Source organism: Ornithorhynchus anatinus, chromosome 13 (genome assembly GCF_004115215.2).
Source record: "Ornithorhynchus anatinus isolate Pmale09 chromosome 13, mOrnAna1.pri.v4, whole genome shotgun sequence".
Classification (NCBI taxonomy): Eukaryota; Metazoa; Chordata; class Mammalia; order Monotremata; family Ornithorhynchidae; genus Ornithorhynchus; species Ornithorhynchus anatinus.
Genome location: NC_041740.1, coordinates 25,745,830 through 25,768,738, shown reverse-complemented (window position 1 = coordinate 25,768,738; position 22,909 = coordinate 25,745,830). Strand labels below are relative to the sequence as shown.

Genomic DNA, 22,909 nt, shown 5'->3' with positions numbered 1-22,909 from the left:
AGCAGGCTGGTCATTACAAACCCAGTCACACTAACATCAACATAAATTAATAATAATAATAATGTTGGTATTTGTTAAGCGCTTACTATGTGCAGAGCACTGTTCTAAGCGCTGGGGTAGACACAGGGGAATCAGGTTGTCCCTCGTGGGGCTCACAGTCTTAATCCCCATTTTACAGATGAGGGAACTGAGGCACAGAGAAGTTAAGTGACTTGCCCACAGTCACACAGCTGACAAGTGGCAGAGCTGGGATTCGAACTCATGAGCCCTGACTCCAAAGCCCGTGCTCTTTCCACTGCGCCACGCTGCTTAAATTAGGCCATTCCCTTACAGAGAGATTTGGTCACACCCTGACACAAACATTCAAACCTTCACACAAACCTTCAAACCTTCACAAACCTTCACAAACCATGCAAACCTTCAAAAGTTCATATATCAATGTGGTGTTTTAAATAGCAGCTTTCTAAACCATTCCACTGAATGATATTCAAGAACCTTTGGTAAAAATGGCCCAAATGACCTCTTTCATTCTGTTTTGCTCCTTTGATGATTAACAATATAATGAAAAAGCCATCCAAAAAAATCCCACCTCCTCCAGGAAGCCTTCCCCAATTAATCCGCCTCACCCTTAAAGGGTATATATTTTATTCCTATCCTCAACACTCAGGTACACATGTCTCTTTTTACTTATCCACTGGTTGTATTTATGGAGCCCTTTTTCTGGTCAGATTCTCTTGGGAGAATACAGTAGTCAGTAGACATGACCCCTTCCTCAAGGAACTTATTCTCAAGCAGAGGAGAAATCGACACTAAAATAAATTGCAGAGAGGAGGCAGCTTACTGAACTCAGGCTCTAAAAAATTTACATCTCTATTCCCAGGCAGCTAGTTTGAGATTAGTGAAAGAGCTCTACCAGTATACAAGTATCTGCTGTACTTAATTATTTATTCAGCTTTTTCATCCTGATGTATCTGTTCCACCTCCAGCTAAGTATTCTTCCACCTGTTTTTCTAATGTTAATTCATTTATATTTCCTTCCCCCATTAAGTCGTAAGCTCCTTGGCAGAACGTTTGTCATTACATCTGTAATCTATTTCTCTTTATTAATGTTTGTCTCCCCCTCTAGACTGTAAGTTTGTTGTAGGTAGGGAATGAGTCTACCAACTCTTTGGTACTGGACTCTCCCAAGCGCTTAGTACAGTGCTCTGCACAAAGTAAGCGTTCCCTAAATACAACTGATTGATTGTGCTCTTGCAAACATTTGGTACTTGGGATGTGCCCCCCAAATATTATTTGACTGAAAAAAACAACAGAAAAACACATATCGGCTGTGATTTGGTTGGTAACCAGATAATTGGCTTGATCAGAAAAATGATTAATATATATTTTTACGTGCAGTCAGTTCGACTTAGGTTAGATACCGAATCTAAGAGATAGGAAACTTAAAGATTTTAAATGTCTTCAAGACATATTTCACATCCAGGAGAGGACGCAGAATTTTCCTGGAGACACTTCAGTCTTTTTCACGGCTCAGAATAAAACTTCATCTAGCTTCATCCACTTCCTCCTCCTGATTTAGGGGGTTTGCACTGAAAGCATCAATTTGTACACTGAATGAACACCTGCTATGTGCCAAGTATTGTTCTGAATAGTTACTGTAAGCAAAATTTATTTATATTAATACCTATTCCCTCCTCTAGAATGTGAGCTTATTGTAAGCAGGGAACATGTCTACCAGCTCTGATGTATTGTATTCTCCCAAGTGCTTAGTACAGTGCTCCGCACACAGAAAGGGCTAAATACAATTAATTGATAGATTGGTGCCCACAGTGAGCACAGCACTGTTCTAGTGTTCTGGGCATTTGTTGAGTACAGGCTGCTGATAAAGCATGATACCCAAAAAGCAGCTGAACGATGAATTGGGCAATGAAAGTTAGGGGGCAGTGGAATTGGTTTTGTCAATAAAGTGAGGCCCCAAGGTAAAAACTGGGAAATAATACTGGGGGCAGACAGACTAGCTTTGCGTATTGCAATCAAGAAACGGGCTTTTATAGAGCGGCAACTTGAGGAGATTAAAATGTAAGTGGCCTCAGATGCTGCCAACAACCCAAGCCCCAACACAACATGGAACGGGCTTTGAATGGAAGCATCACAGGCCTGGGAGTCAGGAGACCTGAGTTCTAATTCTGGCTCTGCTCCTTGTCTACTGTGTGATGCTGGGCAAGTCACTTGACTTCCCCGTGCCTCAGTTACCTCATCTGTAAAATGGGGATTAAGACTGTGAGCCCCAGGTGAGACATGGACTGTGCCCAACCAGATTTGCTTGTATCTACCCCAGTGTTTAGAATAGTGCGTGGCACAAAGTAAGTACTTAACAAGTACCATAAAGAAAAATATGCACAGAGTGATCAGGATTATGGGGACCACAATGTTATAATTGTACATATGTGACCATATATCCGCCCATAGAGTGCATTTAGACACACACACACTTCAGTCCGTCAATTGCATTTATTGAGCACTTATTGCATACAGAATCCTATACTATGCATTTGGGAAAGTACAATGCAATAAAAGGGTAGGCACAATTCCTGCTCATCAGGAGGAGAGAGACACTATAATAGATTAGGGATAGGATAGTAGAGAGAGTATTATTAAAAATATTTACCCGCGCACTATGGGGCTGGGGTGAATATCAAAGTGCTTAAGGGGTAGGTAGTTGGTGCAGAAGGGAGAGGAGATAAGGGAAATAAAGGACTTGGTCTGGGAAAGCCCCTTGGAGGAGATGTGATTTGGGGAGAGTTTTGAAAGTGAAGAGTGGTGGACTGCCAGGTATGAAGGAGTAGGGAGTTCCAGGCCGGTGGGAGAAGGTGGGCGAGGACTCTGTGGTGGGATAGATGAAATGGAGATACAGAGAGTAGGTTGGTGTTGGAAGAGCATAGCTCTCAGAAAACCGTTCCAAAAGTAAGGAACAAGAGTACTCAGTTAAGATTTGTTCAGGGGCCAACAAGGCAAATATCTGCAATGACAGCTACTTGGAAAACAAACACCCCAGCCTCTATTCCACACATTCCTTGGCGCAAAAGCCAACTAGAAAGGCACTCCCTGGTGAAATATTCTCTGTCCTTCCCCTTCAGCCTAAACCAAACACATGAACCCTCACCACCGCCAGATAAGAACACCAGGTCAGAGGTAACCACAGAGGCCTCCGACTCCTCGTTTCTGCTTCAAGACACTGTGACAAACAGCCACCCCCAAAACGAAGTTGCCCAGAAATCCCGGCTGGGCCTTACCTTTCTTCATCGACTCCGTGCCTCTTTCCCGTCTGCCCGGGAGGCAGCGTGGCCTGGTGAAAAGAGCCTGGGCCTGCCAGTCAGAGGACTCGGGTTCTAATCCTAGCCCTGCCACCCCTCTGCTGTGTGACTTTGGGTAAGTCGCATCACTGCTCTGTGCCTCAGTTCCCTCATCTGTAAAGTGAGGATTGAGTCAGCGAGACCCATGTGGGACAGGGATTGGGTCCAACCCGACTTACTTGTATAATAATAACAATAATTATGGTACTTGTGAAGTGCTTCCTATGTGCCAAGCACTGTATCCACCTCAGTGCTTAGTACACACAGTAAGCGCTTCACAATTACCACAATTAGTAGTAGTAGTAGTACAGTGGTTGGCAAGTAATAAGTGGTTAATAAATACTATTTTTTTAAAAAAGCAACCATTAAAAAGGACTACAAAGAAGTAAAAAGAATTCCCATCCCGTGGGGAATCCCACCAGAGGGCCAGCCCCCTGCGTGCACAAGGCAGCGTGCCTCGACGTGTCTATGTGTGTAATAATAATATCTGTATTTGTTAAGCGCTTACTATGTGCCGAGCACTGTTCTAAGCGCTGGGGTGGATACAGGGTAATCAGGTTGTCCCACGTGAGGCTCACAGTTAACCCGCATTTTTCCAGATGAGGGAACTGAGGCCCAAGGAAGTGACTTGCCCACAGTCACCCAGCTGACAAGTGGCAGAGCCGTGATTCGCACCCATGACCTCCGACTCCCAAGCCCGGGCTCTTTCCACTGAGCCACGCTGCTTCTCTACACGTCGGCGTGCCTGGGGGGGCATGGGTGAGGAGGTCAGAGTGTGTGTGTTTGGGAGGTTTGGGGGCGAGGCCTGGAGGAAGGGCGGAGCTGGAGGGGGCGTGTCTCCCGGGGCGGGGCGAGCCCGGGGGGGGTGTGGAAGCGGGGCCGGGGGTCCCGGGGGTCCCGGGGGTCTCGGGGGTCTCGGGGGCCGGTGGCGTCGGAGCTCGGGCCTCGCTCCCGGCGAAAGCGAAAGCGAAATGTGCGGGCCCTGCCGGTTGCCCCTGCCCCCTGCCCCCTGCCCCATGGAGCTGCAGCTGAGTGCGTCGTTCGAGCTTCGAAGGGACGTGGCCCCGCGGCTGGAGGCGGCGATGGCGGGGGGCCCGGGGGGCGCAGGTCAGCGGGGCAACGGGGGGCGGGGGCAACGGGGGGGCGGGAGGCCGGGGGGGCCTTGCCCGCCGCACACCGAGGAGCCCCGCGGGCGCCTCCGCTCGCCTGGCCTCCGGCTGTCGGTCCTTCCGTCGGTCCGTCCCCCGGGGTCCCCCGTGTCCCCCCCGCTCGGCCCCGGTCCTTCCCCCGGGGGGCGGCGGGTCCCCCCGGGGCAGGGAGCCTCCAACTCCGCCCCCATCACCTCTCCTCTTCCCCAGCCATCCCCCCCACCCCCTGACCCCTGACCCCCGCTCCCCGGGCGATGAAGAAGCTCGCCTGCCCCATTCCGCTAACAACCACTGTGCCCCCAAACACCCCCCGACCCGGGAAAGCCATGATGGAAAGCCTCTGGGTACCCCTTCCTCCCCACCCCCCCCCCACGGCACCCCTGCTTCCCCCTCCCCAGGGCACCCCACCTCCCCCAGGAAACCCCCTCTCCCCTCCCGTGGGTACCCCCTTTCCTCTCCCCTGGGTACTCCCTTCCCGCTCCCCTGGTTGCCCCCTCCCCTGGGTACCCCCCTTCAATCCCCAGAGCACTCCCTCTCCCCTCCCCGGACACCCCCCTTCCCCTTGCCCGTTCCCCCTCCCCTGGGTACCACATGGGCCTCATATTCTCAGTCCCCATTTGACAGATGAGGTAACTGAGGCCCAGTCAAGTGACTTGACCCCGGTCACACAGCAGACAAGTGGCAGAGCTGGGATTAGAACCCAGGTCCTTCTGAAGCTCAGGCCTGGGCTCTAGTCCCCAGGTCGGGCTGTTCCTCTGTTGTCTCTTTCTCTCTCTCCGCCGACCTCTCGCATGTTGTTCCTGCCAACCTAAAGCTGGTTTGCATTTTTTCAGGTGTATGGCCCCTTTTTTTAAGTGACTCGAATTTCTCCTTCCTCTGGGGGTTATTATAACTGAGTCATATTGAGCGGTAGCCCCTCATGAATGCTGACAAGGGCATTTCTTAAGAGTGCTCGTCGAGTCATCTGAGAACCATTGTTCACTGGGAAATAAGGGGATGCTTTTCACCTTGCACCCCCAAACTCCCGGATGCCTGTGTATCATGGAGTTTTGTATAGCTGGGTGGCCTTTGTTTTTGCTCCTCTCTGTGCAGCCTAATGTAGCACAAAGGACTGAAGGGAGATGAGCATCCACCTGACTCTCTCTGCATTGTCTGCCCTTCTCTCTCCTCACCATTGGCTTTAAAGCACTTATTCACCTTGCCCCCTCCTACCTCACCTCACTGCTCTCCTACTGCAACCCAGCCCACAAACTTCACTCCTCTAGTGTTAACCTTCTCACTCTACCTCCATCTCCTCTATCTCTCACCACCTCTCGCCCACATCCTACCAATGGCTTGGAAGGTCCGCCCTCCTCCTATCAGACAGATAATTGCTCTCCCCCACTTCAAAGCCTTATTGAAGGCACATCTTCTCCAGGAAGGCCTCCCTGACTAAGCCCTCCTCTCCTCCCAGTGCCCTTCTGCGCCGCTCTTCCTTGCTCCCTCATTCATCCTCCCTCCCTTCCCCCCAGCACATATGTAGATCTCTGTGTATATCTGTAATTTAGCTACCTATTCATTTATATGAATGTCTGTCTCTTCCTCTAGACCGTGAGCTCATTGTGGGCAGGGACTCTGATGCTATATTATACTCTCCCAAGCGCTTAGTACAGTACTTTGTACACAGTGAGTGCTCAATAAGTACAGATGAGTCAGTGAATGTAAAAGAGAGATTTCTTCTTTGCAAATGTGCTTTTCCCAAACAGGACTTGTCTCCGCTTTCAGGCCTGGCCTAGTGGCGTCCTGCTGATATCTGCTTATTGAGGCTGTAAAGCTTGATGCTTTTAAGGGTGCTGTATGCCAGAATTCAGGGCAGTGCTTTAAAGCAAACACAAGTTTCATGGAGAATCCACGCACTGTGTGGTTTTCAGTGAGCTCTCGTTTCAATCAATGCACTCAGGAAAGTACATCACAACAGAGTTGGGTGTCCCGTTCTCAATCTCTTCTTTTCCCACCATCGAACCCTTGCTCATATCCTCCTTTTGGCCTAGATCTCCCTCCACCTTCATATCCGGTGTAGACCACCACATTTCCCAGCTTACCGTGTGCAGTATTAAGCGCATGGGAGAGTATAGTACAACAGAGTTGATAGGCACGTTTCCCTGCCCACAACAAGCATTTCACTTCCCTTTGTCTAAGGTGTCTTTCCCAGCCTGTAGTAACAGGACCAGATGCTGCGTGTAGCCATCGATACCATAATTATTGGCCACGAGTCTTTCATTCTTCAAATTTATGGCTTTTCCTGAACCGTCCACATATGACTCTGCTGCTCTATGGGGAAATTTGGGGAGGCAGACCACATGAGACATTTGTGTCAGACCCTTGTGTGAAAGCCTGTGTGTGAACCTGAGGTCATCGGTTTTCATATTGATTAGCTTCAGGTCTGGCCCTGCCAACTCCCGAGAGCCATAGAGATAGGCAGAGCTTTGCTTTTACTTTCCTTTCCCAAAAGCTCCCCCAATTATTTGCCTTCATTAAACGTGGAAAGCCTGTTGGGATTTTCCCTCAAAGGTTTCCATCTGGAGGTTGCCATGTGATGGGTCCCTGCTAATTTACTGGGAGCCAGGTGTGAAATGCCATGCCACTGAAATTCCAGTGGTCGAGAGGTGTCTTCTGACCCTCGGGTCATAAGTTTCTTCTCCCCCAACCTCTACCCCTAGACCGTAAGCTCCCAGGGAATGTGTCTGACAACTCTGCTGTAGTGTATTCTCCCAATCTCTTAGCACGGTGCTTTCCACACAGTAAGCTCTCAATAAATGCCATCGATTAATTGAGGGGTTCTTGTCTTTGTTAGATTCCTCAACCACCCAAGCAGGGGATTTTGGCCTGGGACCCAGGGGTAAGACAGTATCTGATGTGATTATCTTGCCCTAGTTTTAGCACAGTGCTTAATGCATAGTGTGCCTCTATCAAATATCTCTGTTATTGTTATTTTTACTGCAGTGTAGACAGAAGGAATAAGAGAAAAAGTGAAAGATGAGTGGGAATTCTGGGGTTATATCTCAGGGGCTGAAGGTTCTGAGACCTTACCTGACTTGTGCCTTTGGTGGCCGATAAGGTTGTCCAAATACCTACCAGATGAGGAGAGGTGCCCAGTCTGTGTGTTGTGAGTTCAAGATCAGCCTGCCAGAGTTTTTGTTCCTGTGGTGCTGGAATGGAATCCTGGAGCATCTGGGTTGATTCCTGATTAGGGTGGCCATTTGTCCTCCACTCAATCAGTTCTCCCCTTCTTAACTAACCTTACTCATCTCCCTCTACAACCCAACCCATCCACTTCACTCCTCGAATGTCAAACCATTCTCTGAATCTTAATCCATCAATCTGTGGTATCTATTGAGCGCTTACTGCGTGCAGAGCACTGTGTTGGGAGAGTACATCACAACAGAGCTGGGAATCCTGTTCCCTGCTCTTAACGAGCTTACAGACTAGAAGGGGAATCTCAATCTCTTCTTTTCCACCATCGACCCCTTGTGCATATCCTCCCTGGGCTTAGAATTCCTTCCCCCTTCATTTCTGGCTTACACCATCACTCTCCCCAGCTTCAAAGACCCATCAATATGACATCTCCTTCAAGAAGCCTTTCACCACCAACCTCTCATTTCCCACCCTATTCACCCTTCCTTCTGTGTTGCCTATGCCCTTGTGACCCTATCCCTGAAGCACGCTAAAACTCGCCCCAAACGCTGCCTCTCACCACTAAATAATCATAACTGGGTTATTTGTTATAAATGCTTACGACATGTCAAGCACTCTACTAAGCGCTGTGGCAGATACAAGATGATCAGATTCCACATGGGGCTCACAGTTCAAGTAAGAGGAAGGCCACCAGGTTTTGAATTAGCAGATGAGGATACTGAGGCATAGAGAAGTGAACTAACTTGCCTGAGGTCCCACAGCAAGTAAACGGTGGAGCCGGATTAGGCCATGCTGGTTCTCAGCTCTGTTGTATTCTCTTAAGCTCTAACCTTAGTGCCCTGCACACAGTAAGTGCTCAGTAAATGCCATTGATTGAATGATTATGTAATTTCTAGACAGCAGGGTCTGGAAGTCGCTGGCATCAATTTCCCAGATAATCCGAGCAGATGAGTCCTTAAATGCCTTCAGGGTACTTTTTCTGGCTGTAGATCTCCAGATGGAGGCTGTCTGGTAGGGGTACCATCCTCATGTCTCTAGACTGTACGCTCGCTGTGGGCCGGGAACGTGTTTACCAACTCTGTTATATTGTCCGCTCCCAAATGCATAGTACAGTGTTCTGAACACAGTAAGTGCTCAATAAATACGATTGATCGACTGTCCCTGGAAGGCCATGAAGTTAAGGTAGAGGTCAGAAGGAGCAGGGAAGATGTTGCTGGAGTTTTTCGTGTATCTTTCGTAAAGTTCCAGCTGCTACTTTAGGATTTTCCCCAGGGAAGAGCAGTCCTGAGAGGAAATTCTCAAAGAAGCAACTCAAACTGAACTTAAAAGTCTGCAGAATGCCACAATTTCTCTTTCCTCTCTAACACCATCTCCCCACTCACGCATCCCTGTACACCTGTACATGCGTACCTGCCAGTCAGTCGTATTTCTTGAGTGCTGTAGTGCAGTGAGCATTGTCCTAAACACTGTACTAATCCAGACAGCCAATCTGAGGGCAGGTCACCACTTCCCAGTAGGGCAACAAGCAGAAATCCATCTTGAAGATTTTGTGGTGGTGTTTTTTAATGGTATTTGCCAGGCACTGTACTAAGCGCTGGGGGAGATACAAGCTAATCAGGTTGGACCCAGTCCATGCCCTGGTCTTAATCCCCATTTTAGAGATGAAGTAACTGAGGTACAGAGAAGTTTAGTGACTTGCCTAAGGTCACACAGCAGACAAGTGGCAGAGCCAGGACTGGAACTCAGGTCCTCTGACTCCCAGGCCCGTGTGAACCCAAGCACATTGTACATGTTGTACTAAGTGCTCTGCACCCAGAAAGCGCTCAATAAATGCAATTGATTGACTGATTGTTCTCTGGGTCACAAAGGCAGTTTGCTCCCAATAAACTTTCCTGACCAAGTCTGTGCCAGTAAGAACCCTGGCACTTTGCCTCCTTAATTTGTCTTTTCTAGAAGGTTGAAAAATTTGGCCTCAGAGACAACCCTCTTTATTCAGGAAAAACTATCTGGGGCAGGCCTGAATGTTGTTCACTGAACAGGTTCCATTTCATAGTTCCCTCCAAAATAATGATAGTAACGATAATAATTATGGTATCGGTTAAGCACTTACTATGTGCCCGGCACTTTTCTAAGCACCCCAGTGGGGTGCATATAAGCAAATTGGGTTGGCCATAGTCCTTGTCCCACGTGAGGTTCGAGATCTCAATCCCCATTTTACAAATGAAGTAACTAAGGGCCAGCGAAGTGAAGTCATGCAGCGGACAAGAATTTGGAGGTGGAATTAGTTGTGAAATGTTACCCAAAACATAAAGTTCCTTATGTTAGGGGTCTCCTAGACTCTTAGCTCCTTGTGGGCAAAGTAATGCACCTATTGACTGTATTGTACTCTCCCAAAAACTTACTACAGTGCTCTGCACACAATAAGTGCTCAGTAAGGACCACTGATTGACTGATGAATTCTTCTTTCACTGTGCTTTAGGTGATGCTACTGGGCCTCCTGGCCTGCTGCTGACTCATTTTTTTAGGTCATTAGAACTTTTCCCTGAGTGTTTTTTCTTAGTTATAGTTGGGAGCAGAACTTAGTACGTTTGATTCATCAACATCTTCTTGCTAAGAGGCTTCCTTTGAGCTTAGATGGCAGGAATGTGGAACCTTAGTCGGTCAGTCGTATTTATTGAGCGCTTACTTGTGTGCAGTGCACTGTACTAAGCTCTTGGGAGAGTACAATGTAGCAAACTCATTCCCTGCCCACAACAAGCTTACAGTATGACAAACTAACTTCTATCCTTGTCTGGTTTGGTAATCGTTTCGAAATCTGGTGGCTACCCTTGATTTAGTGTAGTAGTTCAAAATGCCAGTGTTATAGTCAAGGCACTGAGGATCTGTTTATTTTTTTGGTAAAACCTGACTACAGTGAACTGAAATATCAAGCCACATTTATTTCCTCATTCGAAAATTGCTGAACTTCCTGCCCTGGATTTCCCAGGGTTGTTCGAATTGGGAGGGTGCCCTGTCAGGGTGATTGAGTAAGGTTGGAATTAGTCACTCACTCAGACAGGGTGGACCCAACAGGGAAGTCGGGAGGAGCTGAGGGGAGAAAGAGAGGGTGGTGAAGCAGCAGCCTTAGAATTTCCAACATCCACCAATTTGTCCACTCTAAGATGCCGTGTCGCTTGCCGAGAAATTCATTCTTTCAGTGGCATTTATTGTGTGCTTACTGTGTGCAAAGCACTGTTCTAAGCATTTGGGAGAGTACACTATAACAATAAACAGACACGTTCCCTGCCCACAACAAGCTTACAGTCTAGAGGGGAAGACAGACATTAATAGAAATAAATAAATGACAGATTTGTACATAGTGCTGTGGGGCTGAGGATGCTGAAGGGAGTAGGAAAAAAGAAGGAAAGGAGGACTTAATCAGGGAAGGCCTCTATAAAAACCTTTATGGTTTTATTTTTCTGCTCTGTTTTCCGACCTTACCCCAGATTGTTTTCCTCTGCAGTCCAGATTTTGGTCAGAAGCTCCCTTGGCAGTGATCAATTAATCAGTGGTATTTCTTGAACACTTACTGGTGCAAAACACTGTACTAAAACTCTTGGGAGAGTACACTGTAACAGAGTTGGTAGACATGTACCCTGCCCACATGCGCTTACAGTGTAGAGGATGATGTCTAGTGATGGTTTAGTTATGTGCTCCCTGTAGCACCTTTGCTAAGTGGGGAAGCAGCGTGGCTCAGTGGAAAGAGCCCGGGCTTGGGAGTCAGAGGTCATGGGTTCGACTCCTGGCTCTGCCACTTGTCAACTGTGTGACTTTGGGCAAGTCACTTCATTTCTCTGTGCCTCAGTTACCTCATCTGTAAAATGGGGATTAACTGTGAGCCTCACATGGGACAACCTGATTACCCTGTATCTACCCCAGCGCTTAGAACAGTGCTCTGCACATAGTAAGCGCTTAACAAATTATTAAGTGATTAATTTGTATTCCCTGAATACCCAATACTGAGAAGCAGCGTGGCCTGGTGGATGGAGCCTGGGCCTGGGAGTCAGAAGGACCTGGGTTCTAATCCCAGCTCTGTCACATGTCTGCTGTGCGACCTTGGGCATGTCACTTCATTTCACTGGGCTTCAGTTCCCTCATCTGCATAGTGGAGATCCAACATCTGTTCTCCCTTCTACTTAGACTGTGAGCCCCACATTGAATCTGATTCTCTTGTGTCTACCCCAGCTCTTAATACAGTGTCTGGGATGTAGTAAGCCTTTAACAAATACCACAGTTGTTATTATTATTCACTGGTTACTTTGTTTTATGATCTGTAGTTGATGGAAACCCATTTCTATAATTATAATAAACACTATTATTATTATTATTAATAACGGTAAGAAGAATAGTATTTTCAAGTGCCTATTATGTGACAAGCACTCTACTAGGCTCTGGGATAGATACGAGATAATCAGGTACCAAGTGGAACTCACGGTCTAAGTAGGAGGGAGAACAGATATTGAATCCCCATTTTGTAGATGAAGTAACTGGGGCACAGAGAAGTTAAATGACATGCCCAAGGTCACCCAGCAGGCAAGTAGTAGAGCCCAGAGTAGAATCCAGGTCATCTGCCTCCCAGGCCCGTGCTCTTTCCACGAGGCCTCACTGCTCCTCTGCTTCTTCTGTTACTCGATACTATTAAACCCTTTCTCTCTGTTAACCATTCAGCGGTCTGGGAATCATTTGTAATTTCCCTTCATGGAAGAGACAAATGATGATTGCGTTGATCTTGGAAAAACATAAGGGAAATTGCCATGTTCAGTTGTCCATTTCCATTAGCCATGGAACCTGAATTCCAGGCTGGCTCACAAATACTCATTCTGTCCAGCCATGATATATTGGTCTCTGTTCACCTTAAGCATTTTTTTTTCTTAGCTCCAGTGATGGTAAGGCAGCCACGTGTAAAAATCATTTCATTCTGGTTATTTAGAGGAAGTTAAAAGCATTTCCTTTCAATGAGGAAATATATTCTACCCCACCCCCCCGCCTTCCAAAACTTGAACATTCTATGGGTCATTGTAAACAGTGAGAAATTTACCCTTAATTCCCACATTAGGAGATTATGGAGAAATAAAAGCAAAGATAGTTAACCCCACAGTGTAAACTTTTGTTCAGAATGATCCTTCCAAATATTAGATGAAAGTTATCAGAAAGGCAAGCAGAGGCAGAAGCCCATTTTCTATTGTAAGTAGGCTTTTCTTGGCCTTTGAACTTCCTCTTAGAGGTTTTATTCTGTTTTGACGATTGGCTGATTCCATTTGATGCAGCTGGATTCATTTAAACAGTGAACCAAAACAAACATTTATTTGATAATACCTTGAATGTGTATATTGCTTTCAGATCATTATTCTCACAAAGTCCTTGAGGGTAGATATTATCTCCATTTAAATAGATGAGGAAATGGAGGCACAGAGAGTTAAGTGATTTATGGAAGATCACACAGGTGAGGGCAGAACTGGGACTAGAATCCAGCTCCTCTGTCCTTTCCGCGGGACCATGCTGCCATGATGTCGTAACTTTCTCTGTTTTTCAGTCACTTTTAAGACAAACTCAGAAACCCTCCGTGTTGTGAATGTGGAAAGAGATGGAACCATTATTTACACCTGGAAAGTAAGTCTGTGTTTACTCATGCTGAATTTTGTTGGGATCAATCAATCAGTTGTATTTATTGAGCACTTACTGTGTGCAGAACAGTATACTATTTGTTTGGGAGGGGGCAGATGTGTGCGGAGCCCTGAACTAAGCACTTAGAGAGCATCTTGTGGATAGAACACAGCCCTGGGAGTCAGAAGGACCTAGGTTTTAAATCTGGCTCTGCCACTTGTCTGCTGAAGTGACCTTGGGCAAATCAGTTCACTTCTCTGGGCCTCAGTTACTTCATCTGTACAATGGGGACTAAGACTGTGAGCCTAATATGGGACAGGGACTGTGTCCAACCCAATTTCCTTGTATCTAGCCCAGCACTTAGTACAGTGCTTGACACACAATAAGCACTTAACAAATTCCAAAATTATTATTGTTATTACAATCGAACAGAATTAACAGGCATATTTCCTGTCAATAAAGAGCTGATAATAATAATTATGGTATTTGTTAAGTGCTTACTCTCTGCCAAGCAATGTTCTCAGCGCTGGGGTAGATACAAGGTAATCAGGTTGACCCATGTGGGCCTCACATTCTTAATCCCATTTTACAGAGGAGATAACCGAAGCACCAAGAAGTTAAGTGACTTCCCAAAGTCACAGAGTTGAGAAGTGGCAAAGCCGGGATTAGAACCCATGACCTCTGACACCCAAGTCCAGGCTCTTTCCATCTAGAGGGAGTCCATCCCTCCTGGCTGCAAAATCCATTAGGCTGGTCCAGCCTTCTGCTTGACCAGCCTGATGGATTTTGTACAGTCTGGGCCGCCGAGTCGATGGTTTTGTATTTTAAGCTGAAACACGTCCTGTGTGAACCAGTGCCTCCATGGCACAATACCCTGCATTTGATGAATGGTTAATTGATTCCCTTTCAGGACAGTGAGAGGAATGTCCACTTCGGATTATACGATCTCCAGACTAAACAGAATGAGGTAAGACTCGGAGAACGGCTGGGATAGCGTGCCTTGCATAATTACTTCATTGTCCCTTTAAATAGCTAGCTGCCTTTCGCCTTTCCTCCAGTCACAAACAACTGCTTCCTTCTCTGTCTTCAGTTTTTCTCTCTTCCTCTCTCCTACTCCCCCTTTTTTTTATGGTATTTGTTAAATGCTTACTGTGTGCCAGGCGCAGTACCTAGCACTAGGGTAGAGAGAAGCTAATCAGGTTGGACACAGTCCATGTCCCACATGGGGCTCACAGTTTCAAACCCCATTGTACCGGTGAGGTAATTGAGGCACAGAGAAGTTAAATCACTTATCCTAGGTCACACAGTAGACAAGTGGCTGTGCTGGAATGAGAACCTAGGTCCTTTTGACTCCTGGGCTTAACAAAAACCATTTTAAAATCAGCTTCTGCAACTCCTTGATTATTTGGTTGCCTGCCTCAGGCATCTCTCCATCCCCGTTATCGCTCTTGCCACTTGACTTCTCAGAGTCTGGAGTTTTAGAAACTGGGTTATGGGCCTATGTTCATTTGCAAGGCAGAAATTAGTACTCAAATTAGATCCTCTTCCGTGTCAAACACTTTATAAGTATGACCTTTTGTGGAAACTTTGAGAAGAGGCTGGAAAGTGACTTAAGAAATAGACTTAAACCAGCTTGACCTCTCTTTTAGTACTCTGGTTTCCTTAACTATGTACAACGGTAGATTATTTAAATGAAACCTACACTAAATGAGAGTTTTGTTCCTATAAAGCACCTGTATGTCTTTGAGAGAGACCTCCAAGTCATCAGCTGTTCTGTCAACAGCGAGAAGACTTTGCTTGGTGAGTGTACTTCTTCTTTTTTATTCTACTGGAAGGATTAGGGAAGTTCGTTTAGTTTCTGAATTCACATAATTGAATCTTTGGGGCAATGTTACAGGCTACTCTGTTTTTACTGTCTTCTGTCTCTGGAGTCTAGCTTCTTGTTTTTTAAGATGAACTACAAAAATGTTTGCATGCCTCTTTGCGCATGGTGTACAGTCAGTGGAGTGCTGTTTCTAGAGGGAGGTTTTCTGGTTGGTGTTTGTGGATAGTTAGATGGAAAATTGCTGGAGACGCAGTTGGGTGATGCAAAGAGTCTGAGTTCTAACTGTGTCTGTTGAGTGTTATATTGTACACTCCCAAGCACTTAGTACAATGATCTGCACACAAGCGGTCAATAAATATGATTAAATGAATGAATCTGGGACCTGCTTATTCACTAACCTGCCCTCCAATTTAAACCTTCCCTCAGTGCCCTGCATTCCCCCGACCCATCTTTTATCATTAATATCTTTTCCCTTCCATTAGCCATCAGCTTCTCCCAGTCAATCCAGGAAAGAAGAATAAATGAACTTCAACCAGGTAACAGGGCTGGCTTCGATAACGTTGGCGCTCAGAGTTGTTGGGCAGGCTATTGGACTACAGCCTTCTTGGGCTTGGGATGGGAGGCCTTGGATGGGAGCTAGCTCACTCAGAATCAGCATAGCCTAGTGGATAGAGCACGAGCCTGGGAGTTAAAAAGACCTAGGTTCTATTCTTGGCTCTGCCACTGTCTGCTTTGTGACTTTGGGCATGTCGCTTCATTTCTCATTGCCTCAGTGACCTCATCTGTAAAATGGGGATTGACTGTGAGCCCCATGTGGAACAGGGACTGTGTCCAAGCTGATTAACTTGAATCTACCCCAGTGCTTAGTACAGTGTCTGGCACATAGTAAATGCTTAATAAAGTGCTATTTTAAAAAAAGTACATGGCAGCAACTATCAGCATAACATTCCAGAAACCATAGGAAAATGCTATGGTAACTCTTTCCTGCCTATTCATATTCAGTGGGCATTAACATGGGTGAGGTCCCAATCAGTTTTATATTGTTATATTGTACTCTCCCAAGCACTTAGTACAGTGCTGTTAATACAGTAAGTGCTCGATAAATCCAATTAACTGACTGCCTAGTGACTGACTGGTGACTGTTACCCCACTGCTGAAAAAAATAACTCAAGAGCATGTCCTGCTGACAGGAAGACATTCCTACCAAAGGGACATACCTTTCCCTTTTTAACCATTGTTATCCGAATGACACTTAGATTGGGAGTCACATCTGGGACGGGGTCTGGGTCCGACCAGAGGGTCTCGTATCTAGTACTTAGTACGTTCTGGGCACATAGTAACTGCTTAATATATACCATAATTTTATTAAAAATGTTAAAATTAAGGGACCAGATAAGGCAGAAAACATGCAAATAGACAAAATGTGCTAGGTTATTTGTCTCTGTCAAAGACATCCCCACTTTTGAATATGGGCTCATCTACTGTTGTAAGCTCCAGGGTAGCTCTCTTCTTTCACTAAAGTGCTTCACCACTAGTTGCTCTCACCTGCCATCTTGCTTGGATCCCATTGTTGATGGAAGTCAGCTGGTTGACATGCAGTTATCCTGACAGATTCAGTCAGTCGATCTGCTAAAAGCTTTGTAGCAGAATCAAGAATAGTGATATCTCACTATAAAAACATTTCCAAAAGCTCTGGTAAGCCACAGTGAAATTTACAGTAGTAGGGATTATATGAAGAACCCCTATTTATCAAAGTTTCCCCAAAATGGTACATTCACTATCAAAATGCTTTGCTATACTATTTATGAAGGTCCTTTGCCTGTGAGCTATTAAGCATTTTCAAATTACAGCCATTTATTTAATGTCTCTTTACTGTTTAACCCATGGGACTTAGCCATATCATCACCATTTTGACAGGGGAAGGTGACAAAGGAACCAGGACTAATCCAAACTGGCTCAGGATAAGCAGCTGGGGCAGAAGTAGAACTCAGATCATTTCACTCCGAGCCCTCTTTTTGAATCCACCCATTGCCTTCCTGTCTCTATTAAATAGGGGGTTTTAAAGATGCTTTCACATCCTGACGTTTGGAACCAGAACACACGAGGAGCAGGGTGGCCAAATGGAAAGAGCATGGGCCTGGGAGTCAGAGACCTGGGTTCTGATCCTGGCTCTGCCACATGCCTGCTGTGTGACGTTGGACATGTCACTTACCTTCTCTGGGCCTCAGTTTCTTCATCCGTAAAATGGGGATTGAATTGAATGCTGTTCTTCCTCCTACTTAGAATGTGAGCCCCATATGGGGCCTGATTATCTTGTATCTACCACTGTTATTCTTATTTTGATTCTTATTCTCCAATCCACTAGTTTCTCCTTAATTTAGACCCCATTAACCAATAGTCAAGTAAAAGCCTGCTTTCTGTAGGAGGTGGTGGAGAGGGCAAAGGGTAAGTGTAAGTACTTAATCCCTACTTCTCCCTTGGCCCAGTGTACTGTTTCCCAAGGAAGGCAGGGTTTGACCTAGAGGACAAAACTTTCCTTTTTCCTCCGATTACCAAACTCCAGGAAAGAGATGAGGAAAAGCACTTCCTGAACCACCAGCTGGTCTAGGCTGGTTAAAGATATACCTAGACCAACACAGCAACCGGGAAGCCAAGTCTTAGTTTAGTGAACACCCGCAAACCCTCCACTGTCTCTCCTTCTGCATCTCCCCACCCCTCCCAAGCTCCCTCCCTGTTTAGGGAGCACACAACAAGCAAATATCACCTTTCTCTCACACAAGTAGGCATCCACAGTATTGAAATTGCCTTAAAAATGCTTCCAGATTTTAAGCTCTTGGAAAACAGGGATCGTGGATATTATTTTTGTTGTACTCTCCCAGGTGCTTAGTAGAGTTGTCTGCACACAGTAATACACCTATAATCCATCCATGACACAGTAAGTCATAGTAATTGCTTAACAAATACCATTATTATTATTATTATTCTGACTGAACCATCCCCTTAGACTAAATTTAGTGAGGTTTTATCATATACATGTCTTTTGATAAAACTGTGAGAGTGTTTCAAAGTCAATATAAAAAGCCAGTCTTGAGATTTACACAAGGGATGCCCTAGGCAAATTTTTCCTTTGTTACATACATTATTATTATCATTATCCAGTCTTATTTATTGAGTGCCTACTGTCTGCAGAGCACTGTACTAAGTGCTTGGAAGAGTACACTATAACAGAGTTGGTAGACATGTTCCCTGCCCACAGCGAGCTTACAGTCTAAAGGGGGAGGCAGACGTTAGTATAAATAAATAAATTAGGGATATGTACATAAGTGCTGAGGGGCTGAGGGAGGGGTGCCTAAAAGGAGAAAATCAGGACAATGCAGAAGGGAGTGGGAGAAGAGGAAAGGAGGGCTTAGTCAAGGAAGGCCTCTTGGAGGAGATGTGTCTTCAGTAAGGCTTTGAAGGTGGGGAGAGTAATTGTCAGATATGAAGGGGGAAGTCATACCACCCCAGAGACATTATTATTGTTGTTATTATTAGTATTATATATGAGGTAAAGTTTGGGGCACCCTATACTGAGTGATTAAATCAACTGGACAATTTGCATTAAGAGTCAAATCTGCCGGTGCTGACACAGCCAAGTGAAAATTACTCTGGCATTGGATTCTGCAAACTCATGTATGTAGGGTGTGGAAATGCCTCTGGGCTTCGTTTTCAGCTCATGCTAGTTTTTCAGCATTGTAACTGCTGTTTATTTGCCTTTAGAGTCAGAGATACAGCTCCGCTCTTGGGCTTTTAATTCTTTCAAACCTATGGAGTCGGTGGTGTTTCCTGGAGTTAACGCAAAGCTAGCTAAGTGGGTAGTGTTTGTCTAGGTACTTCTGTTTTAGATTTCATGCTTTAGTCCTAACTAAAGAGTCTTTGTGAAACCTGACCTTGTTCTTTGAGGATTTGGGATGACGAAGGGTTTCCCTGTCTGTGCTTGACACAGTTGGCTAGCTTCTCCGGCATTTCATGGTGGTGTGGAAATGGCTTTGGGAATGCTTGAACTAAAAGTAATATTTAAAGCTGGGTCTTTCCTAAACTAATAACTCAGGTCTGGAGCTAAGGGTGACATTTCTCCTGGACTGTGTGAAATCATTTGGGATTTTGGAGAGAGGTTAGATTGAAAGAAGAGGCATGGCCCAAAATGGCTTTAGGCTCTTTGGAGGTGTAGGAAGCGCTTCTAAAAATGATGCAGGACAGTTTCCCAAAGAGCTTTTTTTTAAAAAGTGGTATTTGTTAAGTACTTAACTATGTGCCAGGCACTGTACTAAGCACCGGGGTAGATACAAGCTAATAATACTGATAATAATAATTGTGGTATTTAAGCACTTCCTATGTGCTAAGCATTTGGACACAGTCCATATCCCACATGGGACTCACAGTATTAATCCCCAGCGTATAGATGAGGCAACTGAGACACAGGAAAGTTGTGATTTTTCCAAGGTTACACAGCAGTCAAGTGGTAGAGCCATGATAGAACCCAGATTCTCTTGACTCATAGGCCCATGTTCTTATCCACTAGGCCATGCAGCTTCTCTGAAGATTAAAGTCGCTCTTTTCTCCGCAGTGTCGAAATGCTTGACATTGTTGGTGGAAATTAACCCGCTCAACAACGTGAAGGTCCTGAAGGCGGTAGATAGCCGAATCTGGGTCCAGGTGAGTAAAGTTCATCTGTCACCCTTTTTAGGAAAGGAGTTTTGCATTGAGCATAGCTGTGCAAGTAAAATGACCCCAAGTGATCTACCTCTCTAGACTGTAAGCTTATTATGAGGAGGGAAAATGTTTCCCATTTCTGTTATATTGTCATCTCCCAAGTGCTTGGTACAGTGCTCTGCACACCATAAGAGCTCAATAAATACCATTGGTTGATTGAAAGGATGGGAATAAATTGTCAACAAGTAAAATAGCTGTTGGTTAAGAATCAGCACATCTGGTCACTGGGTGGTGTTTATCGACATGTCAAGTCTTGATAACTTATTCTTAAGTCGATATTGATCTGTAACTCCAGCCCTCAACCTAACCCTGCCCTTGTGAGCTGTTATGTGATTCTTTTTTTTTTTTCTGTCCTTTGACCATTAATTTTTGCCCTTGTTGTTTGCCCATTTGCTTTTTTATACCTGTTGGCTGTGTAAATTTTTGAGAGAAGCAGTGTGGCCTAATGGAAAGAGCACAGGCCTGGAAGTCAGAGGATCTGGAATATAATACCAGCTATGCCACTTGCTTGCTGTGTGACCTTGGGCTATTCACTTCATTTCTCGGTTCCTCGGTTTCCTCATCTGTAATATTGATTTTCAATGCCTTTTCCCCTCTCTAATTAGACTGCGATCCCTCCGTTGGTCAGAACTGGCCTGGCCTGATTATCTTATAATTTTTTAAATCTACTCCAGTGCTTATTGCAGTGCTTGGTACAGAGTAAGTGCTTAAAAAATACCAAAATTATTACTATTATTGATGACTTGTGTCACATCTGTTCTGTCTCGGAGACTGTTGCTCCGGAAATGCCAATTTGGTTTGAGTGGGCTTCTTTAAATATGTAGTACTTCTAGGATGGAGTGGTAACTTTGAACTCAGCTTGTTGAGAAATACAGTAGATGGCCCAGACTCTATTTTCCACTATCAAAGGGATTTACAATGCCAGGAGTCCTCTTTGGCTTCTGGCAAACACAGTGCCCAGTGCAACTTGTGAACTCTCTGAATTAGAAATACAGTTGCCTGTGATTAGAACAGTTTCTTCCCACTAGACTGTAAGCTCTATGACAGCAAGGGTCATGTCTACCGACTGTATTCTTCCAAGTGCTTTGCAGAGTGCTCGATAAATAGCTTTGTTGGTGATTGGCTAACGTTTCTTTTCCAGTTCCTCTACCCAGTGGATGACAGAAAGTCTTTTCCAGAGAGCCACCTGCTGGTTGTTTCGGAGGAGAAATGTAAGCATTTCTCTTGCTGGCATTTGGGGGTGTGCACAGAGTGGTGAGAAAACCAGACCCCTGGGTCCTTTGGCCATCCCCCATGTCCCACCCGCTCCTCTGCCCCACCCCTCCTCGACGGCGCTCTTCCTCAACGAGGAAGCTTCAGCTCAGTACCCCAAATGGTTAGAAACTCCTGCCCCAGGCCCTTGATTTCTGAATAACTGGGCAGCCCCTATCACGAGGATGGGGTCGATTGACCTTATGTGGAATTTAATTGAAACTCTTTTTTCCCTTTGAAGACCTGGAACAGTTTCACATCGCGGTAACTAAAAGAGATGGATTCCAGGTGGTAAGACTCTGAAAAGCTCTGAGGCTCCCTGTCCTGTCCCCCATCCTGTCTCCCTATCTGAGAGGAGAGTATATAGTTTAAATTATACTATATATATATATATAATAAATGTATATAAAAATTACCTCATCATTAGAAGCTGCGATACCCATGGGTGAGATATGTTAATTAGCTGGACATCCTGATCCACTTTCCTGATTCTCTTCCTGTCTAGGGGATTTTAGTCTGGGAAAACAGGGGCAATATGGTTAATCCTTCCCGCTGGTTATTGGGAAGAAAGAAAGAGGGAGATATTAGATCTTTTTAATGGTATTAAGCACTTACTGGGCGCCAAGTACCGTATTAAGAGCTGGGGTTGATACAAAATAATCAGGTCTCTGTCCCACTTGGGGATGACAGTCTTAATCCCCATTTTATAGATGAGGAAACTGAGGCCCAGAGAAGTGAAGTGACATACCCAAGGTCACACAGCAGACAAGTCACACAAGCAGACAGGTGGCGGAGTTGGGATTAGACCCCAAGTCCTTCAGACTCCCAGGCCCATGCTCTAACTACTAGGCCATGCTACTTCTCTTGAAGAGTCTTGAAAGTGATTTGTAGCTAGGAAATGCCAAACGACAGCAAAAGGCAGGAGTCCCAGTTTCCTCTAGGCATCCCAGTGCTAAAACTGTTTCTCCCATCAGGTGAAGTCAAATTCCAGCCCCCTGCCTAGAGACCGAGTAGTGGAAGACTTCGCTTGGGCTCAATGGGAAATGTCAGAACAGAGGCTGTTCTACATCATCCCCATGGTAACAGAGGGGATATTCCAATGGGAATGCTTGAGTTGGGGGGAAAGTCATGATGTCAGTGATGCTAGCTGAGTGTGGATTGTTTTGGGGAGGCTAATAAAATGAGGTCAGAAATGATGGAGATTGCTTTAGTAACCCTCTCATATTGGTAATTCCCATCTCTCTCCTCTCGTCAGCAGGCATACCAGTAAGATTTGGTACTGGAATTTCATTCATTTCAATCCTTTTCTTTTTTTTTTTTTTTAGCAATCAAGAAGCATCTTAAAATGCATCCAGTTCTATCCTGATGAGATCTTTGACATAATAGTAAGTTGAGGATCTCGCTGTTAAAAGCCAACACCAAAAAACAAGTTTAGTGGATCGTTGTTCACCTTCATTATCTTCATCAGTCAGTCAGTGGTATTTATTGAGTGCTTATTCTGTGCAGAGCACTGTATTAAGCACTTGGGAAGGTACAGTAGAGGTAGCAGAAGTGATCCCTAGCTTCACAGAGCTTACAGTTTTCATTATCATCAGCAAGTCAATTGTATCAAGTTTGGCAAGGAACTGAACAGGGTGAGATGAGAAAGCTGCTCCTTGGGAATGAATAAGGTGTGATTTGACCATCTGATGGTATTTATAGAGTGCTACCCTGTGCAGAGTACTGTACTAAGTACTTGGGAGAGTACAGTAGAGCAGAGTTGG

At 45.4% G+C, this 22,909-nt stretch overlaps 1 protein-coding gene across 2 annotated transcripts in view; it reads left to right on the top strand.

Annotated features, from left to right (window-relative positions):
• The first annotated feature begins 4,264 nt into the window (after positions 1-4,264).
• LOC100076062 (gamma-secretase activating protein) overlaps positions 4,265-22,909 on the top strand; it is a 62,115-nt gene continuing 43,470 nt past the window's right edge. The window contains exons 1-10 of one of the 2 annotated variants that reach the window (XM_029077782.2): positions 4,265-4,460; positions 13,248-13,324; positions 14,229-14,285; positions 15,049-15,118; positions 15,626-15,679; positions 19,750-19,838; positions 21,037-21,106; positions 21,388-21,437; positions 22,121-22,225; positions 22,472-22,531. In XM_029077782.2, coding sequence (XP_028933615.1) covers positions 4,325-4,460; positions 13,248-13,324; positions 14,229-14,285; positions 15,049-15,118; positions 15,626-15,679; positions 19,750-19,838; positions 21,037-21,106; positions 21,388-21,437; positions 22,121-22,225; positions 22,472-22,531 — 768 coding nt within the window. In that variant the 5' untranslated portion in view covers positions 4,265-4,324. The remainder of the gene's footprint in view (positions 4,461-13,247; positions 13,325-14,228; positions 14,286-15,048; positions 15,119-15,625; positions 15,680-19,749; positions 19,839-21,036; positions 21,107-21,387; positions 21,438-22,120; positions 22,226-22,471; positions 22,532-22,909) is intronic. The other variant, XM_029077783.2, reaches the window with a different exon arrangement.